Source organism: Schistocerca americana, chromosome 5, assembly GCF_021461395.2.
Source record: "Schistocerca americana isolate TAMUIC-IGC-003095 chromosome 5, iqSchAmer2.1, whole genome shotgun sequence".
Lineage (NCBI taxonomy): Eukaryota > Metazoa > Arthropoda > Insecta > Orthoptera > Acrididae > Schistocerca > Schistocerca americana.
Window position 1 is genome coordinate 461,252,705 of NC_060123.1, and position 12,275 is coordinate 461,264,979.

Genomic DNA, 12,275 nt, shown 5'->3' on the forward strand with positions numbered 1-12,275 from the left:
CGACTCCGATGTGGGAGCCACGAGTGCTGTATTGTTCCAGTACACTGTGAACAAACGGTAGTTACTGTTATTCTGAAGAAGGTTGGGTTTTTCCGAGTGAAACATAGGTAAATTCTAGGTAAACGCTGCAAATGAGGCTGTTAATTATTAAAATTTAAATTAATATTTACACAGTTGCTGACAGGGACGCGAAATGTTGAAGATATTTAAAAATAGCTAGCGACTGTACTGCCCATCGCCATTAAACTAGGCTTTATGTGGGGTCCTGTGATCGGCACGAAAGAACTAACGATCAAGTCTGAATGCGTTTTATTATAACTAAAGCTCCTTCTTGGCGTACACTAATTTCCAAACGCAAGAACAACAGGAAGCACAACAATTCTTGTGGTGGCAAAAACCAAATAAGAGTACAAGACAATGAAAAGAAAAAGAATAACCAAAATACTACTCTACAAAGATTCAACTTCTTACTAAAGGTTATGGCGAGTGTCTACTATGCTAGACCCGGCATAGGTATTGGCTGGAGCTGTCCTAGATGTAGGTATACACTGCCAGTCTGACTCAGCTAGTGTGCTTATAACGCCAACTCGGCGGAGAGCTACATTAGTTCCAACTGGTGAATCTCTGTCACATGGCTTTTTACGAAGTAGTTGCGTGTCTATGCGAAAAATGCGTTGTTGTTTACATCCACTGGCGATGTTTCGATCTGAGCTCTTGAAGGGAGGCCGGCAGCCCACCTTGCTTGTCTGTTGCGCGGGCCCTCTAACAAACAAGGGGCAGCTACGACTCTTCTCTTAAAAGTAAAAAATGGATTAGACAGCTCCGGTGTTGTATCTCAGATCCAGATGGTAGACAATAATATGGGTATTGAGGATGAGCTCGCAAACTGCGAGTATGGTTCCGCGTCAGGTGTAGAATACTTCGTCTCTCTATCTGGCACAGTTTTTCATTTGTTCTGAAATATTTTTCATCTGATGCGGAACCATAATCGCAGTTTGCGATTTCATTCTTAATTGAATGTAGCTGTTGATCGTCGGTGTACTGTCTCTGACATTCTACTACAGTAATATTGTTACTGCCGGCATTAACTGTTTTGCCTTGGTGCAGCACGACATCTGAATTTTGGAGCCATAAGGAATCCGGGAGCGTGACAATACGAAGCGATGGCGTAGCTCAGACGGCATCAGAGTCGAACATGTCCGATGATTCCCAGTTGTAATGCTATGCAGTGCGTTGGACTGAATGGGACGTACGTCCTCCACAGAACTGCAGGAGGAGATGCATAATGATTTCCCCTATGTGCAGTGTTTATCTAATGGTGTTGCTGGCGAGAAAGGCCGACTTTCACCTTCTTGTCCCTATCAGACAAACTTTGGAGTCATGGAAACAGTTCTTGAGGTTGAGAATGAGGCCTAGATGACAAGAGCTTAAACAGCTGCCCCATCGAATTCCTGTAGACCTTCAAAAGTTACTCAAACATAAGGAAGGCCGGCCGAAGTGGCCGAGCGGTTCTAGGCGCTTCAGTCTGGAACCGCGCGACCGCTACGGTCGCAGGTTCGAATCCTGCCTCGAGCATGGATGTGTGTGATGTCCTTAGGTTAGTTAGGTTTAAGTAGTTCTAAGTTCTAGGGGAGTGATGACCTCAGAAGTTAAGTCCCATAGTACTCAGAGCCATTTGAACCATTTTTGAACATAAGGAAAATATTTGGAAAAATCAGCTGTATTGAGCCATTTCGGAAGGAAGCCTATTTAACATGCGTGGTCATTCGGATCTCTCCAGCGTGATAATACATCTGCATTTGAAAGTTGTTACTGACATAAAACTTACTGGTGATGAAAAAAAAAAATGAACACTAAATTCAAGTTTCCCAATAAATAAAACTGTCTACTGTGGACGAAATGGGTCTGACCGCCGGAAAAAGATTTCAGCACTCTTACGGTCTCCTTATTTATCTGTTTGAACAGTCCACGATTGTACTGCGGTTCATAGTGTTCAACACTCGTGGACTATTCGATCAACAAATATGCCAGGAGGAACTGAAGAATTGCACCCTTATTTATTTATTATTGCTCACAGTTTTGATACCCGCCACCTGGAATCCAATGAGGGTCTTTTTTCCACATAGCTACAGAAAGTTGAATGAAGCTGTATTAACATTCACTCCAACATTTGTAATTTAACCATTTTTAATAATTAATGAAATTAATCATAAGGGAAATAGAAAATTTTAAAAATGTTGAATGGAAGGGGAAGAACACCGAAAACCCTCAATTCACGATACTAAATTTGTTAATCATTGACACTGCAATCTAGAAGGTGGCCTACTGGCAGTTCCTGATCTCAGCTACTGAGAAACTTCAGGATTAGGGAAGTCATATTCCTAAGGAAGCTGTTGGTGTAGGTTTCTGCATCCTTGACTCATGCTACAGTTACTTACCTCAATGAGAGTGAGTCCACTATTGCCAGTGGCAGCATGCCAAATCTCTAGAGCTCCAGGAATCGCCAAACTTCCCCAAACAGTCGTGAACCCACCGCGTGTCAGCCCTGACATGGATCCATAGGTGAGCTAGCGCCATCATCCACAGTCCCAGCGGAGTCAAGCAATGGAATGGCGGATTAACCACATCCCCCGCAGTCTGGATTTGCTGCGAAGCGGACATACTGGGTGACAATTATTGAACTGATAAATTCTGAACGGTTCGCGGTAGGACGTTCAAACTGCACGGTTGCCGCGGGACGTGATGGGAATTACTATGCACATACATTGTTTGGTTTAGCGACGAAGCTCACTTTCATTTGGACGTGTTCGTCAATAAGCAAAACTGGCGCATTTTTGGGACTGAGAAGCGGCGTTTCGCGATCGAAAAGTCTCTTCACTCGCACCGGGTGACTGTGTGGTACGCAATGTCCAGTCACGGAATATTCGGTGCGATATTACGCGATGGCACGGTGACTAGCGAATGGTACGTAAAGGTTTTGGAAGATGACTTATCCCCATTATCCAAAGTGACACTGATTTAGATAAGATGTGGTTCGTGCAAGACGGAGCTCGATCCCATCGAAGCAGGAGAGTGGTTGATATCCTGGAGGAGCACTTTATGGACCACACTCTGGCTCTGGGGTAACCAGAGGCCACTGGCATGGGCCTCGATTGGCCACCATATTCTCCGGATCTGAACATAAGCGACTCCATTTTGTTGGGCTATATTAAAGACAAGGTGTACAGAATAACCCCAAAACCATTGCTGAGCTGAAAACACCCATTCAGGAGGTCATCAATAGCATCGATGTTCCGACACTCCAGCGGATCATGCAAAATTTCGCTATTAGTCTGCCGCACACCATCCCCAATGATGCCAGGGATATCGAAATTAAATGTTGTGTTAAGAGCGTGAACACCGTGGTTCGTAACTAATGTACGTTCTTTTTCATATAGTTCAATAACTGTCATCCTATAAATCGTCTATACGTTCCCATTCAATCTGCCGGTTCTGCCATAGCTGCCACATTGTTGCTCACATATCCACTGGTTCTGGCCGTCCTCACTATAGAAACTATTCTGGCTTCGCTGACTCCTCAGTGATATTCATTCATTCACTCACAGTTTTCGCTTCGACATCGTCACTTACAACTGGCTTTCTCTTAGTATCTAAATATTTTCGAAGTTTCCTTCCAGATATCTCATATGCTACCCTGTTCACCAGATAGTGTTTGACTTTTTGTTTAACAATGTCACGTAGTGTCTCAATGCCATTATTTGAGTCTAAGAATCTTCGTAGTTTGAACACACAATGCAAAATGATCTGGTATAACAATGTTGCCGCATGCACCTATATCTGTCAGATGTTTCTTTATCTCTATATGTAGCAGGAAATATTTCGACTGACTCATACACTGACTCATCATTGCCCAACCCAAACCGCTAAGGATAGAAACCTGAATTTTGAAGAGATTATTCGAAATCCTACTCGTAAGGAGGTGAAATAAGGGATGAGATGCTTTTTGAATACATGTAGATATTAAATCAATTTTGAAGCTAGACGTACGAAAACTGGTATTTGGGTTCTTAGTCAGAAAAAACTACGTGTTTCAGCATTTTTTGAAATTCAGCTGCTAAGGGAGTAAATAGTAGTTGAAAGATTTTTTTGACAATAAATAATTATTGAAGAAATTACTAAAGCATTTTTGAAGCTACCTCTATAAAATTTTGTGTTTATCTTCTCGGTTGGAAATAAAAAAAATACGAGTTTCAATATTTTTGGAAATTCAACCCCCTGAGTATGTGAAACAGGGGATGAAAAGTTTTACGAAAGTATTTCACTAAGAAAGTGCTTTATAAGCCAAATCTATGAAGATTTGTGTTTCTCTTCTCTGTTACAAACAAAAACTACGTGTTTCACTGCTTTTGGCAATTCAGTCCCTAAGGAGGTGAAGTAAGGGATGAAAACTTTTAGTAAAATATTGATTTATTTTTAAAAAGTCTTAAACGTAAATCTACAAAAATTGGTATTTCACTTCTCGGTTAGATATAAAGAAATATGTGTTAGGAGCTAAAAGTTTTCATGTAAATATCTCCACAAGAACGCAAAAGGCATGATAAACAAAAACTTTGAACTCCAGCTACTAGAATCACTTTTTGGTCAGAAGCACATTCAGAAGAGACTATGTTTCTATGGCCTTAATTACCATGAGAAGTTAAGAAGGTATTGCAGTTTGTGAACAACATAAAAATTAGATTAATGAAAAACAAAATACTCTGTGCAGGCAATTTACGTGAGAGAATCAGTGGGTGCTAAGCTAGTCCGTGGACTCTCAGTCAGATGTTGCAACAGAAGTGGCTGTCTGGTGTTCCTGCAGACCTATCGAGCGTGGAGCCGGGCGTGATCCCGGTGCCGAGCACCCTGGACGACGATGACGACGACGTCGACAACGAGGTGCCGGGCGTCAGGGGGCAGGCGGTGCGGCCGTCGCTGGCAGCCGGTGGAGGCGCGGGGGCGGCAGCGGCAGCGGCGGGGGCGGGGGCGACGCGCAGGGAGTGGCGGCCCGGCGCGCCAGACCCCGACCTGCACGACCACGACGTCATCGACAGCGTCATGTACATCTACTTCGGCCAGCAGCGCCAGCTGCAGCTGGAGCGCGAGCAGCGCACCAGGACCTCCTGGCGGGTGCGTCACGCTCATGCTCTTCGTTCCAATTACGCAGTAGGAAAAAAAGATGCAACACTCTCAACAACAAGGTCATTTTATTGACAGCTGAAGTGGAAGTAATTCATCATCGTTGGAATATATGATAACAAATTCAGACAAAATGAACCATAGATGTCAGTAAAGGGTGCCCAAAGAGTTGCATCAAAACACAATGTCGTCCCCCTCCCCCCTCCCCTCCCTTCAGTGGTGGCACTGCATGAAACGTTCATAAAGATACCGAATGGCATCCTGCAACAGTGTGTCCAAAGCATGGTGCGCCTTTAGTTGCAATTCGGCAATGGTTTTTGTAGTTACCAGAAAACAGGCAAGTTCCTGCCTCAACGTGTCCCATTCAGTTTGCGTGATGTCTCGTGATTTTCTGGCTGGGGCAGTTATTACACACAACGAAGAGAACGTTGCGGTGGAGCAACCTTATGTGGACATGCATTGTCCTGCTGAAAAAGCACATAACCTTCCTATCGAGGAAACGCAGCAACACGAGTATAACAGCCTTTGCAATGTAGGGGCACTGGTTCCTTTACCAGCAGAAATACCAAACGTGATCGCGAATTGCAACTGATGGCCCTCTGTGATTGGACATGTGTGTCATGGGCGAATGCACTCTGGAATAGGCACCTCACAAGATCTATTCCAGACGCGTATACGTCCATCACTCGTACACAGACAGAACATTCATCACTGAAGACAACACAGCACCATTCAAATCTTCAGTGAACTCTTCCAAGGCACCAGAGCTGCCATGCTTGGCGATGTCCTCGTGTCAAATGGTATCCTGGCCAGAGCCACACGTGCTTTCAGTTTTACTGCAAAAGCAGACCGTTCCTGATGGTCCCTGATGACGCAGCAGGTGCAACATGTGCCCATATTTCTACCCTAGATGATGTTTGGTAGGACACCATTGTTCGCACAATGCAATGTTGACGTGCATCTGTACCACAAATGTTTGAAATGGCTCTGAGCACTATGGGACTTAACTGCTGAGGTTATCAGTCCAGGAACTTAGAACTACTTAAACCCAACTAACCTAAGGACATCTCACATATCCATGCCCCAGGCAGGATTCGAACCTGCGACCGTAGCGGTCCCGCGGTTCCAGACTGTAGCGCCTAGAACCGCTCGGCTACTCCGGCCGGCATCTGTACTACACAGAGTCCAATACCTAGTGTGCAGATGTGGGAATGTTCAACGGACCACTGTTGAAAGCAGCGATACACCACTGATACATTGTGCCCAGCATGTGCAAGTGTCCTTCGTCACGTCCATCCAGCTTTCGGCAGGCCCACATAGCGACCTCGTTCAATCCTCTGAAACTGTTCAACAGGAGTACGTACTCCTTGTTGGGGTATGGTTGAACCCATTCTGAGCAGTGGTGGCAGACATCATCCAATGACGAAATCTGCGTACAAGTTGCACCTACTGTGCAGAGGGTGCACAGAAAGGTCTGCCGAGTGCCTTCTGATCATCGGTGACCGTGCCAAATGAATCACTACAGCCCCTCTGTATGGACATATTATATCCTGGTACGCTGCTGCCACTGAACAAAATTCTTGTGGGTGTTGCATTTGTTTAACGATAGTATATGACTACTGGCTGCAGTGTGCGAGCTAGGCTCACTTCACTTAGGTGAAATGAGAACTCACTTGTACGTCAATTACTGTTCGTTAACAAATAATGGTTCATGAGAAAACAAGAAAAAGTTTTTTTCTTTTTTTTTTTGAGTCATCAGTCATCTGACTGCTTTGATGTGGGCTGCCACGAAGTCCTCTCCTGTGTCAGAGTAGCACTTGCATCTAGCTTCCTCCAATATTTGCTGGATATATCCCAACCTCTGTCTTTCTCTACAGCTTTTACATTCTGCAGCTCCCTCTGCTACCAAGGACATTATTCCCCGATGTCTTAATAGACTCGCCGATTCTATGGAGAATCTTCTCATTCCTTGCCTAACCAGTCCATCTAATCTGCAACATTATTCAGCATCACCACGTCTCAAACGCTTCTATTCTCCTCCATTCCGGTATCTCACTGCCAGAGCTGTACTCCAAACGAATGTTCTCAGAGGTTTCTTCCTCCAATTAAGACGTACGTTTAACACTAGGGGACTTCTCTTGGTCAGGAATGCCCTATTTGTCAATGATAGTCTGCTTTTGATGTCCTCCTTGCTCTGTCCGCCATGGATTATTTAGCTGGCTGGGTAGCAGAATTCCTTCACATCGTCTACTTCGTGATCACCAATTATAATGTCAAGATATTCTCTGTTCTCATTACTGCAACTTCTCATTATTTTCGTCTTTCTTCGATTTACTCTATTCTAAATCTACTTATTACTCTAAATGTACTCATTAGATGTTCATTCCATTTAACAGCTACTGCAATTCTTCTTCACTTACACTGAGGATAGCAGTATCATTGACGAATCGTAACATTTACATAATTTCACACTGACTTTTAATTCACTTTCGAACTTTTCTTTTATTTCCATCACTGCTTCTTTGACCTATAGATTGAAAAGTAGGGCCAAAAACTACATCACAATCTTACAACCTTTTTTAATCCATGTATTTCGTTCTTGATCTTCCATTCTTATTGTTCCCTCTTTACTCTTGCGCTTATTGCATATTAAAGGTCTTTCCCTATAGCTTACCCCTATTTGTCTCAGGATTTCGAATATCTTGATCCATTTGACATTGTCGAATGCTTTTTGCAGATGGACAGATCCTATGAACTAGTCTTGATTTTTCTTCAGTGTCCCTTATATTATCAGCTGCAACGTAAGGCCTGCATCTCTGGTGCTTTTGCATTTCCTAAAGCCAAACTGATTGTCATCTAACAGATCCTCAGTTTTCTTTTCCATTCTTCTGTCTATTATCCCTGCCAAAAACTTCGATGAGCTATTTAGCTGTTTGTGGGATAATTCGCACACTTGTAGACTCTTACAATCTTGGGAAATGCGTGAATGATGTTTTGCCGAAAGTCTGATGGTATATCGCCGGTCTCACACATTCTACACATCAACGTGAGTAGTTGTTTTGTTGCCACTTAACCCAATGATTTTAGAAATTCCGATATTATCCATCCCTTCCGTCTTATTTTAAGCCTTAAGCTCTTATACATTCTGACTCTCATACTGGATCCTCTATCTCTTCCCAATCGACTCGTGTTTTCTCTTCTATCACGTGATCAGACAATTCTTCCACTAACAGAGGCCCTCAATGTACTCTTTCCATCTATCCGTTCTCTCCTCTGCATTTAACAGTGGAATTCCAATTGCAATTTTAGTGTTACGATTTTAGCATTTGATTTCACCTTAGGTTGTTTTGACTTTTCTGTATGCTGAGTCAGTCATTCCGACAATTATTTCTTTTGCGATTTCTTCACGTTTTTTATTTAAACATTTCGCAGTTCCTTCCTATTATTTCATATTTATTCCATTTCTATGTGACTTGTATTTTTACCGGTGGTTTCTTCTCACATATCTTTCTTGTATCTATGTTTTATTCTCTCATCTTTCTATGTGTGCCCCTTTTTAGAGATGTCAATTCCTCTTCAACTGAGCTGCCTAACGAGTTATTCCCTATCGTAGTATCTATAGTCTCAGAGAACTTCAAGCGTATCTGTTCATTCCTCTGTACTTCCGTATTCCTCTCCTTTTCGCATTAATTCTTCCTGACTAGTCTCTTAAATTTCAGCCTCTTCTTCAACCCTACTAAATTGTGATCTGAGTCTATATCTGTCCCAGGGACCGCCTTACAATCCAGTACCCGATTTCGGAATCCTTGCCTGTCCTTGACTCAATCTTACTGGAACCCTGTCGTATGTCCCTGCCTTTTGCAGATATATTTCTTCTTGTTGTGATTCTTGAACAAAGTATTCACTATTACCATCTGAAATTTATTACAGAGTTCAATCATTCTCCTCTCTCAGTGCTACAACCAACCCCATATTTTCCTGTACCTTTTTCTTCTACTCCTTTCCCTATAACTGAACTTCAGTCTCCCAAGACTTGGGTTGTCATCTCTCTTCAATTACTGAATTACTCGATAAGTATTCTGATATACTTTCGCTGTCTCTGCAACTTCTGTCTGCGATTGATTGTGTCTAAATTCACTATGGGCGGAAACATTATCACCTTAGCAACGAGTTAGTGAGCTCTTGGAATCGAATACACCAGCGATTCTGAGTGGTATGGATACGAGAAGTCGTCGGTAGTTTTCCGGAAGTATGTGGTACAAGACGTCTACGCGAAATTCTCGCAATTCCCCTTCAATCGGATATTTTCCTATGTTAAAATTACGTTTCGAATTCCTGTTATTCTCAGTGATTACAGGATTCAAATAGCATTTTCGGTAAATATTCTCACAAAATATCCTTTTATTTTCATGTAATTAAAACTTAAAAATCATTAAACATGAAGAAATGGTCAAATGATCGAATCTCTCTGTTATTGGCTGACGCTCTGGTGATGTCGCAGGCTAGGAGTAGGACGAAGCTATACGTGTGTTATTATTAGGTTTTCCCCAATTTTTATGCCAACATATTAACTATTTAGTGATGGAAAACAACTTTTAAGTAACAATAGGAAGGAATATTGTGAGAGCCGATAGCGGAAACCTTCCAAAAGTTGATACGCTTACGCACCCATTTCGGGGAGCGATATGTGCAAGAGGGGGCACTCTTTTCCCTACTCCCTGCAACGTCATTAAATTCATTCAGAATGAGTCTGTACCTTATTTCTGGATTGTACCAGTACACTAGCAGATTCATGTGAAATACGTTTACAGACATTAACGTGAACTTAATCTCTGAAACGTACCATGTTCACTGTCACTGCAGTCATGAACTACTACGATTCAAAGCACAATAAATTTCTTGGCAAATCCTAATGGTGGTTTCCTCGTATACAACACAATCAACAAAGGCAACGGAGTGTAGATTGACTTTGTGGCGTAATAAGTAACAAGTATATACGCGAACTTCCAGCATTCTGGAGTAGCCGTTGTCTGTATGCGCCGTAACGGTTCGTTGCACTTAAATGACACAGTTTTCGCATCTTCGGAGATGACATTTTCGTCTATGTTACGATGATTTGAAGATGGGTCTCTGCCAGAAACTAGTCATCGAGTGAATGAAAAAGTAAAAAATTTGCAACGTTGGACTGGTTTTTCTATCTACTGGGTGACGAGTATGTCTAAAGATCAGAAAGTTCGAGGTTCGAATCATGATCCCATACTAAATTGTTAAAAGTTTGATTCCTGCTAAGATCGTAAAATTTTAAAAGCGTTACACGAAATGCGATAATAGTATTAGCAAGAACTCATTGTACCAGAGTTTCTGTGGTGGGATGTATTGCGTATAGCTTCGCATTAAATAGCTTCGCATTATCTTTAGTCGGAGAAACGGACAACTGAGGATTGATGCATTTAGTCTCCATTAAACAATTCACTTTTTTGGAAAGAGTTGCTAGTGGTAAAGGAATCACCATTCGTGCACACTATAGCGAGATGTAAGGTGATGAGGTTTAGTGTGTGGAATAACGTCAGTATCCGAAGCAGACTTACTTCATTTTTTTGTAAGAACTTTAAACTTTAAACAATAAGGATCCTATTCGGACATAAGAAGAAAAAATAGGATTGTTTACAGTTACATAAAACGTTTGTGGTCACATTAACCAGAAATCTTCCGGAAGGTGACCTGTGTGAACAGCTATTGCAAGTTCAAACGCATATAAACGTCGGGAAAAACATAATAATACTACATTTCTGATCGGTGTTGTAAAGTTTGTAAGTATGATCTGATTTTCATGTGAAAGGATTGTTGAGTCGTTACAAATGAGTTAAAATTTGCCTCCGGACTGGATTTACACCAGCGACTTATAGAGAAATATTTATAAACCATTACACTCGAACGGTCTATCACCTGAAACACCGATGCCTCCGTCTATTTTTGGATATAACGACAGCCAGTTCTCCCAGTTTTCACTGCGAGCTCGATTTCGTTGAATGATACCGTTCCGCATTGCAACAGTGGGAAAAAGTATCTCGGAGGTAAATTATGTTACCTTCAGAGTGCAGGACATCATTAAGTTAAGGAACTTGTGCAAAGACATCGTGGCATTTTGCCAATACAGTGCAACCTCGTACTTCGCATCTTATACTTTGAAATACTGCAAAACAATATTTCAGCAGTTTTTATAGATGCAATCGTGGAATGTGTTACTACACACCATTTGTAACCCAGTTTCCGAATCGTAAATTCCGAAATAAGTAGGTTTACGACAATAGGACCAGCGAGTTAGCTAGTGATGTCACAGGCCTCACATGACTCAAATGCAGCGTTTTAGCGGGATTTCAAATTATTTCAAATACATTTTCGTTTATTAAAAATAATACTGAAATTCAAAAGGAAAAAAGAATCTTTTGGCATAAAATGACATTATTAACCATTTAAGACCATTTACAGATATCTGTCAAATATAAAAAGCCAATAGTTCGTGGATGTGGCTTCCTATAGTGTCCGATGGGTGTTCAATACGCTTCTGATCAGGAGAGTTTGTTGCCCTAGGTATCAACTTGAATTCACTACCATGCTACTCAAACCAATAAAGCAAGATTCTGACTTTGTGACACAGTTATCCTGCTGGAAGACACGATCGCCATCGGCAAGACACACCCTATGTGATTAAAGGTATCCGTACACCCCCAAAATCATACGTTTTTCATATTAGGTGTATTGTGCTGCCACCTACTGCCAGGTACCCGTTTCAACGACCTCAGAAGTAATTATACATCGTGAGAGAGCAGAATGGGGCGTTCCGCGGCACTCACGGACATCAAACACGGTCAGGTGATTGGGTGTCGGTTGTGTCATACGTCTGTACGCGAAGTTTACACACTCCTAAACATCCATAGGTCCTCTGTTTCCGATGTGATAGTGAAGTGGAAACGTGAAGGGGCACGTACGGCACAAAAGCGTACAGGCCGATCTCGTCTGTTGACTGACGGAGACCGCCGACAGTTGAAGAGGGTCGTAATGTGTAATAGGCAGACATCTATCCAGACCATTCATCACAC

The 12,275-nt window shown here is 42.2% G+C and overlaps 1 protein-coding gene across 1 annotated transcript in view; it reads left to right on the forward strand.

Moving 5' to 3' along the window:
* Nucleotides 1-12,275, forward strand: part of LOC124616432 — a 124,793-nt gene that overhangs the window by 14,913 nt on the left and 97,605 nt on the right. Inside the window, exons 3-4 of the mRNA XM_047144740.1 lie at nt 4,859-4,967; nt 5,034-5,166. Coding sequence (XP_047000696.1) covers nt 4,859-4,967; nt 5,034-5,166 — 242 coding nt within the window. The remainder of the gene's footprint in view (nt 1-4,858; nt 4,968-5,033; nt 5,167-12,275) is intronic.